A 26,211-nucleotide genomic window follows, 5' to 3' on the forward strand; every position below is an offset into this window, starting at 1 on the left:
ATCCATATATGATATTAATACTAAAGAGCCTTTATCATTTTTGCTGGAAGCTTGTACAGAAGCTGCCTTTTGGAGTTGAGCATGGATCTTTTAAAGCTTGTGTTAGTTTTATTTTGCAGGTGTGTAATGCTGTTGCTATTGCACGTTTACTGAATGCAACTTTGGTGCTTCCAAAGTTTCTTTGCAGCACTGTTTGGAAAGATAGCAGGTACAAGCTTTTGTCGAACTGTTTTAATGGATTCCCACTTTCTAGGTTTCACTTCAAATTTTCTCTCTCAATTTGTAATGCTTTTAATATTTTTTCTCTGACTTATTTCTTTGTTTTCATTTCTTCGAATTTCAGTTCCTTAAGATCTATCTGAAGTGTGTCTCTCAGTTAGCATGAAAGAAATTTATATGAAAGCTGAAGCCATTATTTTCTTCTGTAGGATTGCATAGTTTAGACTTAAGTGCAAAGTGTGCGATTGTTTATTTTCATCTGGAATTGTATTAAAGGCATTTTTCTACGTAGTTTTAGGATTGAGTTAACATTCCCATTGTCGATGACATATATTATGGAGTATTATTTATTGATAGTTATCTCCAAACCTGCTTGAAGGCTTGTTGATTTGCCACATTTCAAACAAAACAAAACTTCATGTTTGGCAGAACTATTAGATAATTCAGTAAATTATTATTATTTTTAAAAAGAAAAATCATACTTTTTCATTTCAAGGAGAAGCAGAAATACATTCTGGATGTGCATGTGGGTACTCAAAAATGTTACTCTGCTATTGAAAAAGGAGACCTGACTTTACAGAATTAAAAAAAGAAGACAATGAAAAGACATTAGTCTTTCTTATAATCATTTTCAGCAACAATGGGCTTGTTCCCATGGGCCATAAGCTATTACTAAGATGCTAAAGCATTACTTTGTAGACTTTATAGCAGCAGCATAAAGAAATGTCAAATTTTCCAACATGAGCTGGCTGCTCATCAAACCAGTCATAAATGGAGCAAAATATTGCTGGAGGAGAAGATCCAGTATTTTCTTCAGTGATTTCTATCTCTCCAACAGCCATGACCAGAGGTTTTTAGACCAATCATCAGCTTGACTAACTTTGATTCTCAGAGGATCTGAATCTGAGTTATGGCTTCCATTCTGCAAACCCTGTAATATTCTGAATGCAAAAATTTGGGGTTTTCTTGAAATTTTAACTCATAAATACTTAAGATAAAATTTGCATTCATAAACAGAAGATTGCCATGTAAAATAAAAACAGAGCACTGCAATTCAATGACACAATGAACAGGAAAATTCTCAGCTTTTATTATAATGGATAAACTGGGGTTACATGCATATACAACCAAAATAGCTGAGATGAATGCTGACCTCCAAGATAATCTGCTGCACTGCACTGGCCTCCAAAACTGAACTGAACTGCCACTTCTAAGCTCTCCTGTGAATTCTAGATGAATTCACCAAGGGGAGATGGGTGCTCGGGGCCGAAAGGAAGTCAATGGTGACCTATTAGAATAATGCTATTTTAGTGTTTAATGCTCATCTATGATTGTAATTAGTAGTTTCTTGTTAGAAACTTGCTGTTTCTACTTTCTTAGTAGAAACTTGCTGTTTATTAGAAATTTGCTGTTTCTACTTTCTTAGTAGAAACTTGCTGTTTCTGTAAATACAGTTGTATTATTTATTGAGCTTTACTGCTCATTGTAAATCAATTCAATTCATTCATTGATTATGGTATCAAAGCTCTAGTATTTTTTTCGAAATAATTTTTCACTGTTTGAAAAATTTTGCTTCATTTCAAAATAGCTCTCTAGGAGTCTGGAATTTTTTTACTGGGCGTCATAATTTCTGAGCTGCAGTTTTTCTGAGGGTTTTCATACCAGAATTGTCCGTGTAGTGTTGGGTCGGATTTGTTTTTGATTCCGGGTTACAGCGGGTGTGGATTTCTACATTGCAAGGCGTTCTCACTATCCGGAAAATGAAGCGTCACCAAATACTCACACCTTGCAAGTCGATCATCGCATTCTGTCCAACGATACTCTCTTACGTCGTTGCGTTTTCCCATTCTGATCAGCCCTCCGATTCTGCTCCCCTCCGTTCCTGCCCTTGGGTTGAGAAAGGTCGTTGTGGCCATTTGTTAGTGTCCGTTATTTTTGAGCCAGCACAGCTAACAACAGAAAACCAAAACTGGACAGAGCAGAGAGGAAAGGAAAGGTGAGATCCGTGCGCGTTTTGGATTTAGTCAGCTTCAAAGGTGAAACGCCTATGGGGAAACGCTGTACAAGAGGCGGAGCGCTGCAATTTCCATGTGCACAGAACCCTCAGTCCGCCATTATCATCTAAAATTCTTCTTTCCATTAGCGGGAAGAGTGAATTGGTCATTTCGTGTGACTAGACACTGGAGGGTATAGGAGAGCACGGAGAGGATTCGAGGCAGCTGCGACTCGGACGAGCATTCATATCCCTCCTCATCCTCCTCGACTCCGAGTCACCTGTCCTCCGTGGCCGCTCACTCTCGGCGAATCACCGTCTTTCGAATAGCTGGAACCAGTCAACACGCAGGCACGTCCGACGCATCTACCTTTACGCAAGTATTTGAGATGCCAGAACGTCACTCGATTCTGTTCTCTAATTGATCCTTGGAGACGCCCGACACTTCTCTCCACTCCTTCAAATGGTTGAAATCCACGCGGAGTTCCATGATAGTTAGCACATTTTTACGTGACAGTCAGCCCACTTCGGCGGTCGATTCGGCATTTTCTGGTCCCGGTATTAAAGCAGCGCTGTACGTGTTCCGGTGTTAAGCAAGGATTTTGTTCCATGGGCAGCTTGTGAGTTTTTTTTTGTTATATTTTCTCGGTGTATTTCAAATTCAAACGAAACCGAAATTCTAATTCCGGTGGCTTGTTTTTTCCCAAGGTATTCCATTTTTTTTGTCGATTTTTTTTTTCTTTTTTTCGACGATTCTAGATCTGATGTGGGTTTTGTGATATCTCAACTGGGTAGTCGTCAGAATTTTCTTGGTGCATCGTTTTTGTGCCTCGATTTTTGAGTCAACAGATTTAAATTTTGTTTCTAGCACCTATCAGATTTTGTCTGGTTCAGCCGACATCTGCATTGAAATCCTTGCAAACTCGTTTTTTGTTTTCCGTGTCTTGGGAAACATGCAGATGGTCTCGCTAACCAATTTGATGTTGGAAGGCAATCAACGCTTTAATGGCACCAATTATAACATCTGGAAACAGAGAATGTTGACCATTTTTTAATATAGGCGTCTTGATCAGCTTGTTTTGGGCAAAGAGATTCGGCCTGGTACAGCTGGTGCCGATCAAGATAAGTTTGATGATGGAAATCGAGAGGCTGTTATGCTTCTGAAACTCTCTGTAACTGATGATTAGTTACCACATATTCCTTCCGGCAAGAGAGCTGCCGAAATCTGGCAACATTTGAAGGAATTGCACGAGACATCCGACAAGAGCAGAGCTTTCTTTCTAAAGAATCAGTTGTTCTCCATCGTGATGGACGAACGTATGTCTTTATAGGAACATCTTAACAAGATTAAAGACATTCAGGATCAGCTCGAAGCCATTGGTCAGACCATGGAGGAAGAAGATATGGTAGTCATCACTCTGAAAAGTCTACCAAAACCTTATGAGCACTTCATAGAAACATTCAACATTACCTCTACTAATGTTGATCTGAAGTTTCCGGAATTATGCACGAAACTCCTGCACCAGGATTGTTGGAAACAATAGTTTGGTAGTGGTGCTTCATCAGCTTCCTCAGAAAATGCTTTTGCTGCCAAATATTAGTCCTCCCAGTCCTTTTAGCAGAAAGGTTCTTCTCAGCCTTCTGATCTTGCTAAGAAGAAAAATGTGCAGTGTAATTACTGTCACAAATTCGGCCACATGAAGAAAGATTGCCGATAGAGGATTGTTTCTGAACAGAAGAACCAGGGAGGGTCTCATTAGAAAGCTAATGTTGCAGAACATTCCAAGCAGCAGGAATCTGCCTTTACGCCTTTATGACCTTCAAATGGGTATACAAGATTAAGCATGTAGTGGATGCCAGTATTGACAAGTACAAGGTAAGATTTGTGGCTAGAGGATTCTCCCACAAAGAGGGAGAGGATTACGATGAGACTTTTTCTCTAGTTGCTATGTACAATACCATTAGATCTATTATTTTTATTACTTCTTCGATGGGTTGGAATTTACATCAAATGGATGTAAAGACTTCTTTCCTCAATGGTGTGATTGATGAAGTGTACATAGAACAACCTCAAGGTTTTGAGGTTCATGGGAAAGAGTCCCATGTTTGTAGATTGAAGAAAGCCTTGTATGGACTCAAGCAAGCACCTAGAGCTTGTGAAAATTTCAAGTCTAATTGTAGCGACTAGAAATTTGTTCTTCTAACTAATTTATTATGTAGTTTATTTGCTATGGAAAACAATGAATAAATCACATTGCAATTTTTCACCAATAAAAAACGTTGCAGAAAAGAAAATGCTAGAAATTGAGAAAATACTAGCACACACACAAAATTTTAACATAGTTATTTTTGGACAATTGTCCTTGGAAAAACCCAATGTGGGAAAATTGGTGCAACAAAAGAGGTTTCTATTATTATGCAGTAGTAGAAATTCTGAGTACAATCTATGGATGCCCAACAGGCAATTCAATCTGAGAGAAATATTGGAAAAATATCTAAGGCAAATACCTCAGCACCACAACTGATTCTGCTCCAAAATCTGGCCAAACTGGGTTGTGCGAAATGCCCCTGAATGATCCTCTGCGCAGTGCTTGCGTAGGCTCTATCTGCTTTGCCTCTGAAACACATTGAATCTTGCAACTTTGCCTGTCTCTGCCTCAAGAAGTGACTTGCTTGGCCTCCTGGAATTTATCCTGGCCTCCAGCAACTGAGTCGATTCCTCTCATTGAATCGAACTCTCCCTAGAAACCCTCTGCATAGGCCTTGTGCATCTCCTTGAGGAAAACTCGTCTGTGTCTTAGCTAAATCTTTCGGAACTGGAACTCTCCTCTTGAAATCTACTGTTGATCTCCCTCTCTGTCTTGCTTCCTTCTTGCTTGAATTCTTCTGGCTGAATACTGCTCTTTGGAAAATTGATCTGCCAAGTAAACTCGCTCTTCCTGTGTGTTCTCCATCAACCCCACTGACCTCCTCTTATAATCTTCAGTTTTCTGTTGGATCACCAATGACCACGATTAAGTCCTTGTCGATGGCTGAGATAATTTCTAAGTTGATCCTAGTGAGTTTCTAGAGAATTCTCACATTTCACAATTAATTCCCGTTAATTAATTGATTTCCCTAAGTTAGACTTAGAAATTTTTAATTATCGACTAATTAATTTAATTGAACTATCTCTAGGTGGAATTTCCAGAAACGATTTCTGGGTTTTGGAGATCTCATGTGTTTTAGCCTCTCCACAAAGTTTGAAACTAGAACACCATCTGATGCTACAAAAACTAACAGAGCTTAGTATTCTCGAGTTGCTGGCTACCTAACAAGACTTGGCTTCTCCAAAGATGATGCTGATCTAAACCTATATATCTAGGTTGAGAAGAATGATCATGTGATTTTATTATTGTATCTTGATGCCTTATTTTTGACAGATGTAGAGTATCTCATTATTCAATGAGAGGGAGTTGGCCTCTAAATTTGGTATGAAGGATCTTGTAATATCCCCAATTTTGTGAGCATGGGAGTCACTAAGGAATTTTGCCCAATTTTAATAATATTAATTAAAAGGGGCAAATATTATTGGCGAAAGGTGGCTAGTATTGTTTGATTGGAGAATAGTGACAAATTATTATTTTAATAAATGGTGGCAAAACTAAGTGAAAATGGCCCACCAATAAAATAATATTAAAATAAAGGAGTCTAGAGGCATGAGGAGAAATTATAAAAGGAGGATGGACTCATTTTGTGGATCATCTTTTGACTGTTACACTTCACATTACATCATCCCTTGGAGCTGTTTAGCACAAGAAGAGAAGTGTTGTTTAGCACATGAGTTACAAGAGGAATTCCACCCTCTTTTCAGAGAACTTCGAGTGTCTCCCTAGTGAGGAAATTTGGGGAGTCCAACTCAGGATTTTCACAGAGCTTTATTGCAGGTTTTCACCCAGTTCTTCGCATTTCCTTGGCGCAGAGGCAGTTTGTGGAGCACAAATTTCTTTAGCTAGAGTGTGTTGGGAGATTCAGTGATTTGTAGAGAGATTTCCTACCTTGAGACTAGAATTTTGTTATTGTTTCGGAGGGCAGAAGTCTTGGCCATTTGGTAGGCCGAATTTCTCCATTCTGGCAGTGTGTAGAGCTCACTAGAGAATGCTTGCATAGGGGAAGAGAGAAACGAATTTCCAAAGGTGATTGGCTGGAGGAGAAGGTAGATTCCAGAGGGGATTTTGTGTGGAATTTTAGTGGCATTACAATAGAGGAATTGGGAGTTTTTGGAGCATTATTTCTCAGCAGTGTGTGCCAGCAAGAGGGCCACTCGCACTATTTGGTGGGCTCTCTTGTCACTCAGAATCATCCCAAACCCTTTCTGGGTTTTTGTGGGTATTTGGAGAGGAGTTTGTGGTTGTGTTTTCAGCGTGATCCGACCAATATTCAAGTCATAAATCCACTTTCTTTCAACAATGCGTTTTACCAGTTAGCTCACAATTTGCACAACTTTGTGGGTTTCCTGGAGAGTTGGTTTGGGGCTGATCCCTTTTTGGGTTTTGTTGGCTTTGTTGAGAAAGTGCACAAACTAATCTCTTAAGATTTTTCTGAGCACTTCCGAGGGTAGATTTTCCATTTCCTATCTGGTAGCAGCAACAAGAATTTATTGGGTCAACGCAGAAATTGGGGAGGAGCTTCTACAACACTTGGGCTTCATTATTATCACTTGAGTTTTGCCTTGCTTGCTTGTAGCAAGCCCAGGTTCTACTATTACCATCTATTGCACCCATTATGCTCATATTAATAAAATGGCTCAGAGCTTGGTTCATATTGTTGACATAGATTGTCATTGATGTCAATATGGCAATATTCGAGGAACCAGAGGAAGCAAACAGAGCCATCCGAGGAAGCAAATAGAGCCATCAGAGCAATGGAGGAAGCAAACAGAGCTATCGGGAGTTATCGGAGCAATGCATGGCACGAAAGGGTCATATGCATGCAAATGAGCTATCGGGAGCCATATATGTGTTTAACACTATCAGGAGCTATCAAAGGAGCGAAGGATGCATTAACACTATCGGAGGCATAAACCCATATATAAATGTGTTTAACACTATTAGAGGCATACACCCATATATATATGCGTTTAACACTATCGGAGACCAAAACCCAGAGATATATGCATTTAACACTATTGGCAATCAAAACCTTTACATACATGGCAAATACACTATCAGGGGCAGAAAGACTTAGGTATAGCAGAATACACTATCGGAGAGGAGAAGGTTATGTATATAGGTGCATATATACATATATATCGGCGACAGTGATAATCGGCGGGTTCAGTTGTGTGCCACTACCCAAAACCCCCGATTGCGATATATATATATATATATATATATATATATATATATATATATATGGGGATCCATGGACCCGAACAGGTTATAGCAAAAACCCTATATAATATTGCGTCTGTCATATCGGGAGTCATGTATCGCATACATTGTAAGGCCTTGTCACTCCCACAAGCGCCGATTGCGATTTTCAAGACCAGACCCGATGCAACATTAAAATTGACTTAATGGTATATTGCGTTTGCTATGTTGGAAGTGACAATTGCAAGTTATAAAGGGATGGCGCAATATGCTGCGGCCGTCGATTGCGATTTCACTACGGACCCGATGCAAGTATAGATGAGGATGCAATGAATTTGAAGTCTGCCCCTTTAACAATTTCGCTTCTTTTTGCTCATATTTCCTGTGTATTTGAATATTTGGCTTGCGCGGGGTTTGGAGGCAGAAATACATTAAGGAATGGTCCCAATAGTTTAGGAGGCTGAACTAATGCCCATTGCGATTGCGATTAGGACGTGACATGTCCATTAAACAAAATAGCCTTTGTGGATGCCTGTTATCATTGAAAAAAAGGGCTCTGTTACAGTTTTAACACATAGCGACCAAAAATCCAGGAAGCTGAATGGAAAGCCAACGCAGAGGAAACCGAGAAGCCAAAGGACAAGCCAACGCAGAGGAAGCTGAAGCAAGCATGGAAGAAACCAAAGAGTCAGTGGGAAGAAGAAAGGAATAGTCAAAGGCATCAGGAATACAAAAACAGAAAAAACAAGGAATTGGGTGTGCGAAAAATCAGTGTGAGAGGAAGTTGAAGTGCAAGCAGAGGGAGCAGAGGCAGGAGAGACAGGAGAAGCAGGAGGACATGAGTGAAGTGGAAGCTCAGTAGGTTTGGGAGTAGAGAACTACAACAAAATAGTTTATGCCAGGTTTGGGTTGCAGCCCATGGGGTTGGAGCCTCATAACTGAAAAGGATTGGAATCCTTGGGAGTTGGTGCTCCTAAGTGCAAAACTATTGCCTTGGAAGAGCAGAGTTGGTGGTCTGGAGGTTGGAGCTTCACAAAAGTCCAGGTTGGTGCCTGGAAACTAATTACAACCAGTTATATATTGTATTTATTTCATTGCACTGTTTGTGTTAATAAAAGCAATTATTTCAGCTATCCATTTTTGTGTTCCATATATATGTCTTGGTGATAAAAAGAACAATTAATAAGAAACACTGATTCACCTCCCCCCTCTCAGTTTTTCCAACAATTGGTATCGGAGCCGGCTTCTTCATATTAGCCTAACAACTTGAAGAAGGATTCATAGCCATGATGAGAAATCACGAAGCATCAGGAAGACCTCCTTTGTTTGATGGCACTAACTTTGGTTTCTGGAAAAAGAGAATGACCTATTGCTTAATGTCTTTTGGACTTGAAGTTTGGCATTTTGTTCAAAATGAGTACCAAAGTCCTCCCACTCTTCCAACAGATCAAGACGAGAGGAAAGTCTACATTGCAAATGAAAAAGCCTTAAACTCCATCACTAGTGGAATCACTGATTCCGAGTTCACAAAAGTCATGAATTGTAACTCTGCCAAAGAAATGCGGGATAAGCTAGTTGGCTTATACGATGGAGACTCAAAAGTCAAGAAGGCAAAGCTTCAGACTCATAGAAGGAAATTTGAAAGTCTGAAGATGGAAGATGAAGAAGATATTTCATCATACTTCCTCCGAGTAGCTGAAGTGGTCAACTCCCTTAAAGGATTAGATGAAAAGATTGAAGAAAGTACCATTGTTCAAAAGGTATTAAGATCTCTTCCAGACAGATTTGACTCCAAAATAAGCGCCATAGAAGAAGCAAAGGATATAGATACTCTCAAGATGGATGAACTCCATGGAATCCTCACTGTCTATGAGATGAGGAAAGGTGGCCCAAGCTCCAAAGATGCAGCATTCAAGGCTTCAAATTCAAAGAAGGGGAAAGAAAGGAATGATTGTAGTGATGACTCCGATGTGGAATCCGAATTGGCTCAATTTGTACGAAAGCTGAAGAGAGGATCTAAGCTAAAAGGTAAGTACCCTCTTATCTGTTTCAAATGTGAAAAAATAGGTCATTATGCTACAAAATGTCCTCATAAACATGACAGTGATGAAGAAGGAAATTCTAAAAGAAGGGTATACAAAAAGAAAGGGACAAATAAGAAGAACTTCTTCTCTAAGCAAAATGAGTCTGATGAGGATGAATTTGTAGTCATCAAAAGGAAATCAGATGAGGAAAGTGATCATGATGAAAGCCAAGAAACATTATTCATGGCATTCACAAATGAAGATGACTCAGGGCTAGAAGGAAGTGTAGATGAACTGTTAATAAGTTGCATTGAAGAAAATGAGAAATTACGAAATAAAATCATTTCTCTCAAGGTAGAAAATGAGGAAACAAGAAGAAGAGAAGATCTCTTGGAAACAAAGCTAAAAGAAAAAGAAGAGACTTGCGAAGAATGTGAAGCCGAAATAGTATCTCTGAGGAAGGAATTGGAGCAAGTCAAAAAGGGTTGGAAAAGCTCTCAAATACTTGAGGCTATCCTGAAAAATCAAAAACCTCAACATGACAAGTCTGGAATAGGCTATAAAGGAGAATCATCAAGCACTAAGAACAGTGCGAAAAGCTATGCTGATGCACTTTCTAGCAACCCAAAAGAAGAAAAAATATGTCATCAAAGGTGCATTCCAAATTCAAAGAATGAAGGGAGAATAACTACAAAGAAGAATATGGATTCGAATCATGGATACTACAGCAAATACAAACCAGTATTCCATCAAAGGCCCATCTCAAATCCAAAGAGCGAAGCGGGAGTAATTCCAAGGAAAGAAATTGACTCAAACCGTGGCTACTACAACAGGTACAAAACTATTTTTCTTGGACATTGTTTTCATTGTAAAAATTTTGGTCATCAGGCCAGACATTGCATGGCTTACAAGAGTGAAACACCAAAGCTAAAGGATCAAATAATCAAACCATATGCCCCCAAAAGGCAGGGACAAATCAAAACCTTCAATTCGTTTGATCCCTTGACCAAATTTGATCTGATTTGCTCATTATGCTACAATAATGGACGCTATGAACAAAAATGCCCACTCAAAAGGAGAAAAGCAAGTAGTGAGAATCCCAACATGGATAAATATGGCCTGGCTCTATATGCTCAAAGTAATGTCATTGGTTTGTGGATAATGGGTGCTCCAGACACATGACAGGACAAAAGGAAGTTTGTCTCATTGAGCAAAAAGGAAGGAAATGTGTCCTTTGGAAGTGGATTTGGCAGAATTGCGGGAAAAGGAACTATTACCCTCATCAATCGAAAAGGAAAAGCTCAAGATGCTCTGCTAATAGATGGGCTCAAACACAACCTTCTGAGTGTCAACTAGATTTGTGATTAAGGACATAATGTTGTCTTTAGCACTAAAGGCTGTGAAATAAGGAACTCCTCCTCAGGGGAACTTGTGGCGAAAGGGGTGAGAACACCAGAAAACATTTACATTCTGAATAAGATTCAAGAAAATAAATGCTACTTGAGTCAGACAGATGAAAGTTGGTTGTGGCACAAGCGACTTGGACATACAAGCTTTGAAAATTTGATCAATATCAACAAGATTAAAGCTGTACGAGACATCCAAGGCTATTCAAACCAAATCAAGGAGTATGTGGTCCCTGTCAACATGGAAAACAAACTAGAACCAACCATAAGATCAAGGAGATCTCTACATCAAAGCCCTTGGAGATCATCCATGCTGATTTATGTGGACCAACTAGAAATCAGGGACTCCAAGGAGAAAGGTACTTTGTTTTATTTGTTGATGACTATACTAGAATGATGTGGATATATTTTGTCAAATATAAATCTGAAACATTTGAGTGTTTTAAGAATCTAAAAGCACTTGTAGAAAATGAAAAGGACTCAAAAATTAAGTGCCTCAGAACAAATTGAGGGGGAGAATTCACATCAAAAGAATTTAATGAGTTCTGTAACATACATGGAATTAAAAGAGAATTCTCTGCTGCCAGAACACCCCAGCAACATGGGGTAGTTGAAAGAAGAAATCGGATAGTTCAAGAAATGGCCAAAACAATGTTATTAGCAGCAGACTTGTAGCTAAAATTTTGGAGAGAAGCAGTCGGGACAGCTGTCTATACTTTAAATCGAACTCAATTAAGACCAAATTGTGAAAAAACTCCTTATGAATTATGGAAAGGAAGACCTGCTTCAGTAAAGTACTTCAAGATCTTTGGAAGCAAGTGCTTCATAAAAATCAATGATGGCTCACCAGGAAAGTTTGATTCTTGGGTTGATGAAGGGATATTCCCTGGATACTCTACACGGAGCAAAGCCTACAAGTGCTACAATTTTCGACTAAAGAAAATAGTGGAAAGCATTGATGTAAATATTGATGAAGACCTTCCTAAAAGAGAAATTGAAGAACATGAAGATGATCTTCTCATTGAAGAAGAAGAACCTAAAGAAGAAGAAATAGATCAGGAAGATGAAGAAGATGAAAAAGAACCACCTCATAGCCCTTCAAAGATGAAGTTTCTCCAGAAATATCATCTAGAAGAGCAGATCATTGGCAATAGAGATGAAGGGATGCAAACCCGAAGAAGGACGATAATTACACCAAGGAGAAACGTAATTGCTCTTCTATCCATGATAGAACCAGAAACATTTACACAAGCAAGGATCCTCATTGGGTTAAAGCCATGGAAGAAGAAATGTCCCAAATTGAGAAAAACGAAACATGGGAGTTGGTACCTCGTCCAAAGGACAAAAACATAATAGGAACCAAGTGGGTATTCAAAAATAAAATGAATGAAGATGGACAAGTTATCAGAAACAAGGCAAGGCTTGTTTGCAAAGGCTACTCACAAATTGAAGGAATTGACTTTGAAGAAACATTTGCACCAGTAGCTCTGATGGAAGCTATCAGGATGTTCTTGGCATTTGCTTGCTCAAAAGGATTCAAAATCTATCAAATGGATGTAAAATCAGCATTTCTGAATGGGGAACTCAAGGAAGAAGTCTACATGGAGCAGCTAGAAGGGTTTGATCTAACAGAAGGAAAGGACTTAGTCTGTAAGTTGAAAAAGGCTTTATATGGGTTGAAACAAGCTCCTAGAGCTTGGTATGCAAGATTGGATCACTACCTACAACAATAAGGCTTCAAAAACGAAGTGGCTGGAAGTATTCTATACATAAAGACAGATGAAGGTAAGTTACTAGTTACTCTTGTTTATGTCAATGATCTGATTTTTGCTAGCAATAATGATAAAATGAGCCATGAATTTTCTCAAAACATGTCAAAAGAGTTCGAGATGTCAATGATAGGAGAGTTATCTCACTTCCTTGGACTTCAAGTATCTCAAACCAGAGCAAGATTGTGTATATCTCAAGCCAAATATCTAAAGGACATGCTCAAAAGATATGGAATGGAGGATTGTGCACCCATGAGCACACATATGACCACAAACTGCAAATTGAGCAAAGATGATGACTCCCCTCCAGTAGATGCAACTCATTACAGGTCAATAATTGGAGCCCTTCTATACTTAACAGCTACAAGACCAGACATAATGCAGGCAGTAGGAATGGTGGGAAGATTTCAATCTGCGCCCAAACAATCCCATTTATTAGTTGTAAAAAGAATTCTCAGAGATCTAAAAGGAACTCCTCATTTCGGTCTTTGGTACCCTAAGAGCTCAACATTGACTGTAACTGCATACACCGATGCTGATTGGGCTGGAAGTGTAGATGATCGGAAAAGTACTAGTGGAAATGCGTTCTTCCTAGGAGACTGTTTAGTATCCTGGCTCAACAAAAAACAGTCATCCATATCATTATCCACAGCTGAAGCCGAGTATATAGCTGCAGTAGACTGTTGTACTCAAATACTATGGATGAAGGAAGCTCTAAAAGATGTCAACATAGGTACAGATCAACCAATTACCATCTATTGTGACAACACAAGTGCTATCAGTCTCAGCAAAAATCCAGTGATGCACTCAAGGACCAAACACATACCAATCAAGTATCATTTCCTTCGTGAACAAGTAGCTGAACAAAACATCGTCTTGGAATATATCAGTACTAAGGAGCAGATAGCTGATATTTTCACAAAACCTCTTCCTAGAGAGGCATTTGAACATCTGCATCAAAAGATGGGGGTTATCTCTTTAACATCACTCAAGTTCATTCATAAAGAGGTTGCAGGACAGGGGGAGCAGTTCGACAGGGGGAGTCCGTGTGCATTCCTTTGCCATTGATGTCAAAGGGGGAGAGCAGAAGAATATTGCCATCAATAACAAAGGGGGAGATTGTTGACATAGATTGTCATTGATGTCAATATGGCAATATTCGAGGAACCAGAGGAAGAAAAAAGAGCCCCATCGGAGGAAGCAAATAGAGCCATCGGAGCAATGGAGGAAGCAGGCAGAGCTATCGGGAGCTATCGGAGCAATGTATGCCACAAAAGGGTCATATGCATGCAAATGAGCTATCGGGAGCCATATATGTGTTTAACACTATCAGGAGCTATCAAAGGAGCGAAGGATGCATTAACACTATCGGAGGCATAAACCCATATATATATGCGTTTAACACTATCGGAGGCATAAACCCATATATATATGCGTTTAACACTATCGAAGGCCAAAACCCAGAGATATATGCATTTAACACTATCGGCGGTCAAAACCTTTACATACATGGCAAATACACTATCGGGGGCAGAAAGACTTAGGTATAGTGGAATACACTATCGGAGCGGAGAAGGTTATGTATATAGGCGCATATATACATATATATCGGCGACAGTGATAATCGGCGGGTTCGGTTGTGTGCCACTACCCAAAACCCCTGATTACGATATATATATATATATATATGGGGACCCATGGACCCGAACAGGTTATAGCAACAACCCTATATAATATCACGTCTGTCATATCGGGAGTCATGTATCGCATACATTGTAAAACCTTGTCACTCCCACAAGCATCGATTGCGATTGCAAGACCCGACCCTATGCAACATTAAAATTGACTTAATGGTATATCGCGTCCGCTATGTTGGAAGTGACCATTGCAAGTTATAAAGGGATGGTGTGATATGCTGCGACTACCGATTGCGATTTCACTGCGGACCCGATGCAAGTATAGATGAGGATGCAATGAATTTGAAGTCTGCCTCTTTAACAGTTTCACCTGTTTTTGCTCATATTTCCTGTGTATTTGAATATTTGGCTTGCGCGGGGTTTGGAGGCAGAAATACATTAAGGAATGCTCCCGATAGTTCAGGAGGTTGAACTAACGCTGATTGCGATTGCGATTAGGACGTGGCATGTCCATTAAACAAAATAGCCTTTGTGGATACCTGTTATCATTGAAAAAACGGGGCTCTGTTACAGTTTTAACACACAATGACTGAAAAGCCAAGAAGATGAATGGAAAGCCAACATAGAGGAAACCGAGAAGCCAAAGGACAAGCCAGCGCAGAGGAAGCTAAAGCAAGCATGGAAGAAATCGAAGAGTCAATGGGAAGCGAAAACAAATAGTCAGAGGCATCAGGAATACAAAAACAGAAAAACCAAGGAAGTGTGTGTGCAAAAAATCAGTGTGAGAGGAAGCTGAAGTGCAGGCAGAGGGAGCAGAGGCAGGAGAGACAGGAGAAGCAGGAGGATAGGAGTGAAGCGGAAGCTCAACAGGTTTGGGAGCAGAGAACTACAACAAAACAGTTTATACTAGGTTTGGGTTGGAGCCCACGGGGTTGGAGCCTCAGAACTGAAAGGACTGGAATCCTTGGGAGTTGGTGCTCCTAAGTGCAGAACAATTTCCTTGGAAGAGCAGAGTTGGTGCTCCTAAGTGCAGAACTATTGCCTTGGAAGAGCAGAGTTGGTGCTCTGGAGGTTGGAGCCTCACAAAAGTCCAAGTTGGTGCTTGGCAACTGATTACAACCAGTTATATATTGTATTTATTTCATTGCACTGTTTGTGTTAATAAAAGCAATTATTTCAGCTATCCATTTCTGTGTTCCATATATATATGTCTTGGTGATAAAAAGAACAATTAATAAGAAACACTGATTCACACCACCCCCCCCTCTCAGTTTTTCCAACACATATTTCTAGTGTTTAATTCATGTGCTTGCATGTTTTTGAGATTGCAATTTGTAGTTAGTTCATAGCCTCTTCTTTCCTGTATTTTTCTATCAGCAATATTACGGATCTTGGCTTGATGCACTATTATTTAGGGCTAGAAGTATGGCATAAGCCTAGTGAAATCTTCTTTGGTTAAGGAAAGTATATTATCAAGATCCTTTAGAGGTTTGGAATTATGAATTGTAAACCTATGACAATTCCCATGGTGACTAATATGAGGAAGTTGAGAAAATAAGAGTTAGATTTGGTAGATCCATCCATGTAACGGAAGTTGATTGGCTCCTTGATGTATTTGGTTAATACCAGGTCAAACATTTGCTTTGTAGTGAACACTCTGAGCCAATTCTAGGTGGAAACAAGACATGATCATTGGATTGTAGCAAAGCATGTATTAAGATATTTACATGGTACAATTGATTATGGTTTGAGATATGTCTCAAATGGTGATATACAACTGCAAGGATATACAGATTCAAATTGGGCAGGGAGTGGAGAAGACAGAAAGAGTACATAAGGAGGTTACTTTAGTTTGGGCTCCACTATGATTTTGTGGATGAGTAGGAAGCAAACACATGTTGCACTCAACACTGCCGAGGCGGAGTATATTGCAACCAATTTAGTGCTTTGTGAAGCAGTTTGGCTTCAAAAGTTACTCACAAGACTATTTGATCAGGTGTTGGAAGCGATCGTGATATATTGTGACAATCAAAGCTGTGTGAAGCTTTAAGATAATCTAGTTTTCCATGACAAGTCGAAGCACATTGAGATCAAGTACCACTTCATTCGTGACATGGTGCAAAAGAGAGCAGTGGAGCTCAAGTACATCTTTACTAATGAGAAGATAGCTGATATTCTTACAAAGCCTCTGTCTAGAGTGAAATTTGTATACTTTGGGGACAAGCTTGGACTTGTTGGGAATGCCTCCCTCAGTGAGAGGGAGTGTTGATGAGATAGCATCAGGGAAAAACATTCTCCCTGTGTCAAGTTTGTTGACTGGATTTAGAGAGAATGGTTTGGCAGAGGATAGTCGTTCTTCCTATCAAGTATGTTGATCGGAATTAGGAAGAATGGTCCTAGAGGCCCAAAATCACTCAGTTGAGTGGGTGCCTTTCAACATCAGGCTCAGACTCTCCAGATAGTTTGAGTGAGCACATTTAGCATCGGGCTTGGAATTACTCATGAATACTGAGGCCTTTGAATATTCACCATGAGTCAAAGATATTGAGCAGGATTATGGTGAACCAAGACTAGTTTGTATACCATGTGTCGGAGGGACCAAAATTATGGTGACTAGTAGATGCTAATGATGTACCATGTGTTAGGAGTATCGACTATGATTATGGTGATAACGTACCATAGATCAAAGGTACCAACTAGAATTATGTACCTAGTGATGTTGAAGTTTTTTACCATGAGTGAATGTTGTTGACCAGGATTATGGTAATTGAATGACATTGATGGTTATGATGAATTATTATAACCTTTTCTTAGAGAAATTTGTCAACAAGAGAACATCTGATAGTCATTATGAATACTCCCTAGCTAAGAGGGAGTGTTGAATTTTGTAGCTATGGTTGATCTTCATAATTAATATTTTAAGCCCTTGAATTATGTAAGACATGTTCTTCATGCCATTTTTATTTTAACCCTTGAAATATAATTAATATAAGTCATGTTCTTCATGTGCGATTCAAAAGAGAAAATTTTGAATTTTGAATTTTTGGCTTCAAAGTTGTCAAGTCAGCCCTCCCTCAAGTCAAGTCGGCCCCAGTTGAAGAGACACCCATTCAAGCCAGCCAAAATACTATATAAAAGGCACTCTACCTCTTCATTCTAGGTTCTAGCACAATTCGATCTCACATACCACAAAGTATCTTCTGGGCATCCAAGCAAAGAAAAAAAGAAGGACAATGACTTTGATCTTTCTATCTCTTTGACCTCCCACGTGTGGTTATCTCTCCACCTGCAGCTTCACACGTGTGAACTTCTGGGCAGATTCTGGCAGCAGGTCTGAACCTCTGGGCAGCAGGGCCAAGTTTCTGGGCAGTTTTTGGGAGGCCGAATTTCGGCCTAGATAGATCAGGGAAGGCTAAGTTTGTTGGGAAGATGATTGACTTGACAAGAGGGCAGTTTGACCATTGTACTATTGGTCATTTTGACCATCATATTTGACTAGCAGAATTAGGTGTATCTTTTGTTGAAGTGAAGAATTTCTCTAAGGGAAAGGGCGCTGGGTTTTTCCCCCAAGTGGCTTTTCTTAGGGTAAACTTTAGTTATCTTCGTGGATTGTGATCTCTATTGTCCTTGTGCATTTATGGTTGAATTTCTGAAGTGTAATTGCTTAATGATAAATTGCAAGTGCTAAAAGAATATCTACATGATTAGAAGTAATTATCAATTTTCAGAAATTAGTGCTTGTATCTATTGCACTTGAAAAATCAACACTGCTAACCACAATGCCCAAGGCTCCTCATTCTCCATTTTGCTTTTTCCCACTCCAACAACTTCCTCTGTCTCCTCTAAAACTTCTAGCTGCTTCTTTTCATCCTCCAAATAGATCTCTCTTATATTTTTGCTAAATAACTTGACTATCTGGAACTGGACTTCTTGAAGATTCTCTTGGGTATTTTAAAAATTTTGTTTCACCCATCCTGCTATGACATTTTAACATATTTAAGATTCTCTGCAAATCGAAACGTTGCTGAGTTACCATATGAAGTATCATACCTTCTCCAAGATTGACTGCCCAGAGTTCAGACTCTTAAAATCTTCATTTACCATCCACTTAGGGTTTGTTGACCACTACTGGTCAACTTCCCATGCAGTACACCCTCTTTTCTTGGCAGAAAGGGGTAGCACCTGATCAGCGTGTCCGTGCCATCCTGCAGTCATCAGCAGCTTAATCTTTTTGATTGTAAACCCAGTCTGCATGTATTAATTGTAAATAATCTTAGCAGACATGAGTCGTGTATGTGAATTGCCTAGGTGGACCTAACTTTCTAGTGGTAATCTACGTCCCGGAAGGTTTTTCGTCTCACCGATCTATGGATCGGCAGAGTTTTCCTTCAAACCTGACCCCAAAGCCGGGATGGATTTTGTCATTGGAATTTTAGGAGAATCCTAGTGTGTTGATCTGCTAGATTATAGTTGTGTCGCAGAACTGGGTGATTTATGAGGGTCTATTTTAAGTGGGTTTGTCCCCTTAAGATGTAAATTGTAAAAGTCATGATGTAATGTGTCTTGAGGGTTGAAAAATGTTTTAAATCCCCTCATGAGTCCTAAGTCCTAGGTCCTAGGTGATGTTTCCGAAGGCTTAGTTCGATGATCTATTTAATAAAATAATAAAATAATAAAAAATTAAAAAATTTAAAAAAAAATTATTAAAAAATTAAAAAATTAAAAAATAATAAAAAATCATAAAATAGAGCAAAAACCCTAAAATAATAAAATAATAATATTTTAAGTGAATGCATGCAAAATATTATTTTTTTAATAATGCGACGGATGAGATTAAGAGATGTCTTGATCTCCATTGACGGTCGAGATCATTTCTACATGGATCACTCGAACTAGCCGTTGGGATCATTTCCTTTAAATAGGGTGCTAGGGGTCATTTCAATTGGAATAGGATCTGTGAGTCTTGTACTGAAGAAGCTCTCTTGTAAATCTATTTCTGGTTAATAAAGGAAGACTTTGGGGTCCATATCTTGCTGGTGTTACTCTCTTGAAATGCTGTGAGTTTGTTTAATTTTCTGCATATTTTATTTTCAGCCATTAATAATAGCTTTTTGTAGAGTATTGTGAGCACAGGTATCTTGTTCACTTGCTAGGGTTTGAGTGCTGTTAGGGTTTCTGAAGTAGTGGCAGGTATCTCCATTACTTTTTGAGATCTAGCAACATTTTTGCCCTCTTTACTGATGGTTGTTCTGAGCTGTGCAGAAAACCCTTTCTGAAGGAAATTGTGGGCGTTAGGGGAAGTTCTCGGCTGAACCAGCCAACTCCCACAAGCATTTTTTGCTGAGCCCAGTTGGATTTGATCCTGGGTCTATCATTCGGTTTATTTTTCTAAGTTGCATGAGAGATTTTCTGAAGTTCTTCACAGTGAAAACCTTAAATTTTTATTTCTTTAAAATATTTCCGTTCTTATTGCTGAATCTGGCTGTTAAGGGGCCAAATCTGTAAATTATATAAGTTGATCTAGGGTTTCATATTTTTGCTTTATGCAACTTTCATTAGGGTTTTGATTTTGGTTTAATGTACATATTATTTTTTATTTTTTTTGGGTGATTTCATCATTTTAAGTGGCAGGCATCAGAGAAAGAAAAATATCTTTGACAAACGCTGTCCGACCAGTTTGCTTTTGAGCCATCCTTTCACACATCGATACATTTACTGTGCAGAGAATCGATCCACCATTGCCACGACTTGGATAGTAGCTTCGAAATATTCACGCGTTCTATTTAAAGCACTGCAAAAAATGTATGCGGATCAATGTCAGCGTGAGGTATCGAAGTCATAAAGAAAAATCAGTTGACGGCTTGGGTTTCATATGCGGATCAATTATTGCGGTTCTGTACCAAATGCATAAGATCAGCCGCCGACAGTCACAAGGTTAGATTTTCAAATTGAAATTGTTCTGCATACTCCAGCTAGTTAAATCGAAATTTTCTATCAGAAATCACGCTCGGGTGGCAGCATTTGTCAGTCTTTATAACGAGAATTTGCTGAGAGATGGCGTGAAATTACTCTGCTCCAGTGTTTCAATAGATAAAAATTCTTCAGATCACCGTCGTCAACTGTTCACGTGGAGTCTCACTGATTTCGCGTAAGGTGATCCCTGATGTGTGCATGGGTATCAGGCTTCACACATGAAACAGCGGCATGAGGTAGGATATATACGTAGAAAACGTCAGGAAAGCGACGTGTTTTGGGGCAGCCTTTGACGTGACCGATCAGGTAGCAAATCTGTTCCAGATCAAAATCGTTCACTGCAGAAATTTTCTCAGTTTCGAGGCTGGGTTTCCTTCCTCCGGTGGCCGAGAGATAGTCGTTCAGTGGTTTCGGTCTACATAGCAGGTAAGTCGATTTTGTTCTGGTCATTCTGCGTGGTCACGTAGGTTTAGTTTAGGGTTTCTCTGCAATGCTCGTTCAAAACTTTCGATTTTCATGTGTTTTCATTTTTTTTATTTCATGATTATCATATAGTTTCATTTTTTTAAAAAATTCGATTTCATTCAGATTTGTTTATTAAATTTGTTTTTTTTGTTTCTTTATTTTATATATGAAAAAAAAAAAAAAAATGCGACTTTGCCTTTTTAGACTTAGGCTTTAGTTTGATTTTAAAATTTTAGATCTTAATTTAAATTAACTTAGTTTTTTTATATGGATTTTAGTTAGATATAAATTCATAAAAACAAAAAAAAATGTTTATGTTTTAGTCATAGATTTTAATTAGTTTTTAGATTTAGGTTTTTGTATAGTTAATGTTTTAGATTTTAGTTAGAATAGATTTTAAGTTTTTTAAAGATTTTTAATTTTCATTTTTATTTTTATAAAAAAAAAAAAAATTTGAAAAAGTATAAAAAATTTTGTGGAATTTTTTTTTTTTCGCCAGATTCAGTGGTTTTTCATGTTATATCTTTCATGCTGAGATCTAAATTTTCAAAGTTGAGATACCAAATTGATATCTGGTTAATAATTCTTAATTTCGCTGTTGTTTAAAGCATTGATCAAAATTTGGATATCATTGTTGAGGTTTGGTCATTACAAGGCTTTGTGGTTTTAACAGATATCTTGCTTTTAATGATAAATGATTGCTGTTCATGGTCCATATTTTTATATCATTTAACAAGTAATCATCTTTTAAGGCACTGGTCTGCTAAATTAATCAAATCCATCTAGTGCTTTTCATATCGTGTCTCGTGTCTCCCAACCAACTGGTTGACAGTTGGTCTCATCATCTCTCAGGAACTACCCCCCTTAGCCGCGAGAGACAGGCTTACACGGAGGGATCGGGGATCGGAGTGACAACCCCCGGTCTGAGGGCTGTCGTGTCAGTCCGCGCGACAACATTTTTTGGCGCCGTTGCTGGGGACAGAGTTTTTCTATTCCTGGAGTTTCATCGACATTCATCTTCTCATATTTCTCATCTCTCATTCGGGCTGGCAGATTCAAACTTTTGGGTTTTCATTTGGGTCTTTTATTGCCTTATTTTTCGTCATATCAGCAGTATCTCTTTGGTTTGTTTCTTGTTTGGGTGGCGACTCCATTTTCTCATTTTTCCCAGACAAGAAGCCTTCCTCATATCTGCTTGCTGGTACCTTATTGGATCTTAGAATCAGATTTATTGTTCAAGTGGCGACTCCACTGTTTTCATCTATTGATTTTCTTGAGCAGATATCTAGTTCTATCATCCTTTTAATCCTTTATCATTCATCATGGATTATTCATTTAAGCCATGTCGTTTTACTGAACGTCTCCATGATTTTCCGGAAGATGCCATTCCTAAGTTACCTATTTTCTCGGGTGGTGATCCAATCGCTGTTAGAAGGCATCTAGGCTTGTTTACTCGCATCATGATCATATACTGTACATCCCCTCAGTTTAATCATGAAGATATCAAAATGCGTCTATTTGTCCTTTCTTTAGAAGATGATGCTTTGAATTGGTTTAACAATTTTCCTAAGGATTCTTTCACTTCTTTGGAAGACATTATCGATGCTTTTAAAAATAGATATGGTTATCCAAACAGCTTGCCTTCTGCCCCTAAAAATGTGCAACAAAATGAAAGCAATTTGATAAAAGGTCCAGCTGATAGTGAAAGATCCCAAGACGATTCTTCACATTGAAATGTGTCATCCACCTGTACTATTTCAAATCAAGTCCACAGGAAATCAGGGACAAATGACAATGAAAAGGAAGAGCAAAAGCAAATTATACGTGATCTAATGATGCTAGTAAAAAATATGGAAGGCAATCAAACTAGTCATATCAATGACGTGAGAACTTTATGCACCCATCTGGAAAAACGTAATAGGGAGATTGAAGTCACGCAAAATCAGCATGCTAAGGAAATTGAGGCCATGAAAACTAAATATGAAATAGAAATTGGAAACATGCAAAGTAAGATCTCAGGATTAGAGGAAAATATGGTGACCATTAAAGCTGATCATGATAGGGAAATTGACTTTATGCAAAATAAGTTATTAACTATGGATGAGGAAATGACTATCATGACATTCAATCATAATAATCAGTTGGCTGACATGCAAGCGAATCACAAAGAAGAAATAAATTCCATACAGCATTGCTTGATGAACATAAAGGAAGAAAATGTTAAAGTAATAAAAGATATGCAAGAACACCATGTCAGACAAATCAATGCTATAAAGGTTGAACACTCTAGTCAGATGGATTCCATTAAAATACAGGTTCAAAGGTTTCAGCAATTGGAAGATGAAAGAAACCAGGTGACATCAATAGATCAGGAGCCTTCTCATGTGCTGCAACAAGCTCCATCTTATTATGAGGAGGTTATTGATTCGATTGAAAGATGGTTAATTGAAGGTGATCCGGATAGACTTAAGAATGATAAAGATCAGATGCAAGATGAAGAAAGACATAGCACGCATATCTTACATACTTCATCTGATAGTTTTGAAACAGAAAGTTCTATGTCATCAGTCATACAACCAGCCAGAAAGAAAAAGCGCAAGAGAAAGAGAATGAGACGAAGATTTGATGCATCAGACGGCCGTGAGCAGCTTGATTTTCGGATAGGAAAAAGTCCTACCATATGTAAAATTGGACATGGCACATCCGACAAGCAGCCGACAGATTTGCCTGAAAGCAGGCAAATGCTCAGTATACACTATATTGAAAACATCTGATGCCATGGGGCATCCTTTGTATCGTATTTCTAACCCTACTCCTTGTTTTTTCCGCATTTCATTTCTGTTTTAGGATTAGATTTACTTTTCTAGATAGTTAATAAATGAAGAACTTTTATCTTTCCTGTGCTTAATGTATATGATGATTTTTTGGATGGAAGCTACTTATTTTTGTGTTGTATGGATGCAGATTCTGGATTCTCACATTCCTGCAAGCAGCAACGTGTCCCCAAGTAGAGCCAGATGTTGACCACTACTGGTCAACTTCCCATGCAGTACACCCTCTTTTCTTGGCAGAAAGGGGTAGCACCTGATCAGCGTGTCCGTGCCATCCTGCAGTCATTAGCAGCTTAATCTTTTTGATTGTAAATCCAGTCTGCATGTATTAATTGTAAATAATCTTAGCAGACATGAGTCGTGTATGTGAATTGCCTAGGTGGACCTAACTTTCTAGTGGTAATCTACGTCCCGGAAGGTTTTTCGTCTCACCGATCCATGGATCGGCAGAGTTTTCCTTCAAACCTGACCCCAAAGCCGGGATGGATTTTGTCATTGGAATTTTAGGAGAATCCTAGTGTGTTGATCTGCTAGATTATAGTTGTGTCGCAGAACTGGGTGATTTATGAGGGTCTATGTTAAGTGGGTTTGTCCCCTTAAGATGTAAATTGTAAAAGTCATGATGTAATGTGTCTTGAGGGTTGAAAAATGTTTTAAATCCCCTCATGAGTCCTAAGTCCTAGGTCCTAGGTGATGTTTCCGAAGGCTTAGTTCGATGATCCATTTAATAAAATAATAAAATAATAAAAAATTAAAAAATTAAAAAAAAATTATTAAAAAATTAAAAAATAATAAAAAATCATAAAATAGAGCAAAAACCCTAAAATAATAAAATAATAATATTTTAAGTGAATGCATGCAAAATATTATTTTTTAATAATTCGACGGATGAGATTAAGAGACGTCTTGATCTCCATCGACGGTCGAGATCATTTCTACATGGATCACTCGAACTAGCCGTTGGGATCATTTCCTTTAAATAGGGTGCTAGGGGTCATTTCAATTGGATTAGGATCTGTGAGTCTTGTACTGAAGAAGCTCTCTTGTAAATCTATTTCTGGTTAATAAAGGAAGACTTTGGGGTCCATATCTTGCTGGTGTTACTCTCTTGAAATGCTGTGAGATTGTTTAATTTTCTGCATATTTTATTTTCAGCTATTAATAATAGCTTTTTGTAGAGTATTATGAGCACATGTATCTTGTTCACTTGCTAGGGTTTGAGTGCTGTTAGGGTTTCTGAAGTAGTGGCAGGTATCTCCATTACTTTTTGAGATCTAGCAGCATTTTTGCCCTCTTTACTGATGGTTGTTCTGAGCTGTGCAGCAAACCCTTTCTGAAGGAAATTGTGGGCGTTAGGGGAAGTTCGTGGCTGAACCAACCAACTCCCACAAGCATTTTTTGCTGAGCCCAGTTGGATTTGATCCTGGGTCTATCATTCGGTTTATTTTTCTAAGTTGCATGAGAGATTTTCTGAAGTTCTTCACAGTGAAAACCTTAAATTTTTATTTCTTTAAAATATTTCCGTTCTTATTGCTGAATCTGGCTGTTAAGGGGCCAAATCTGTAAATTATATAAGCTGATCTAGGGTTTCATATTTTTGCTTTATGCAGCTTTCATTAGGGTTTTGATTTTGGTTTAATGTACATATTATTTTTTATTTTTTTTGGGTGATTTCATCATTTTAAGTGGCAGGCATCAGAGAAAGAAAAATATCTTTGACATACACTGTCCGACCAGTTTGCTTTTGAGCCATCCTTTCACACATCGATACATTTACTGTGCAGAGAATCGATCCACCATTGCCACGACTTGGATAGTAGCTTCGAAATATTCATGCGTTCTATTTAAAGCACTGCAAAAAATGTATGCGGATCAATGTCAGCGTGAGGTATCGAAGTCATAAAGAAAAATCAGTTGACGGCTTGGGTTTCATATGCGGATCAATTATTGCGGTTTTGTACCGAATGCATAAGATCAGCCGCCGACAGTCACAAGGTTAGATTTTCAAATCGAAATTGTTCTGCATACTCCAGCCAGTTAAATCGAAATTTTCTATCAGAAATCACGCTCGGGTGGCAACATTTGTCAGTCTTTATAACGAGAATTTGCTGAGAGATGGCGTGAAATTACTCTGCTCCAGTGTTTCAATAGATAAAAATTCTTCAGATCACCGCCGTCAACTGTTCACGCGGAGTCTCATTGATTTCGCGTAAGGTGATCCCTGATGTGTGCATGGGTATCAGGCTTCACACATGAAACAGCGGCATGAGGTAGGATATATACGCAGAAAACGTCAGGAAAGTGGCGTGTTTCGGGGCAGCCTTTGACGTGACCAATAAGGTAGCAAATCTTTTCCAGATCAAAATCGTTCACCGCAGAAATTTTCTCAGTTTCGAGGCTGGGTTTCCTTCCTTCGGTGGCCGAGAGATAGTCGTTCAGTGGTTTCGGTCTACGTAGCAGGTAAGTCGATTTTGTTCTGGTCATTCTGCGTGGTCACGTAGGTTTAGTTTAGGGTTTCTCTGCAATGCTCGTTCAAAACTTTC

General features: G+C 38.7%; 1 protein-coding gene across 2 annotated transcripts in view; it reads left to right on the forward strand.

Moving 5' to 3' along the window:
• Positions 1–26,211, forward strand: part of LOC149191635 (O-fucosyltransferase 2-like) — a 315,718-nt gene that overhangs the window by 213,739 nt on the left and 75,768 nt on the right. For both annotated transcript variants that reach the window (XM_089404382.1, XM_089404381.1), the window contains one exon: positions 120–208. In XM_089404382.1, the coding sequence (XP_089260508.1) occupies positions 120–208 (89 nt within the window). The remainder of the gene's footprint in view (positions 1–119; positions 209–26,211) is intronic.

The sequence above is a fragment of the Pinus tabuliformis genome, chromosome 2_2 (assembly GCF_031772625.1).
Source record: "Pinus tabuliformis cultivar Carrire ecotype Pingquan chromosome 2_2, CPIR1, whole genome shotgun sequence".
In the NCBI taxonomy this organism is placed as follows: Eukaryota; Viridiplantae; Streptophyta; class Pinopsida; order Pinales; family Pinaceae; genus Pinus; species Pinus tabuliformis.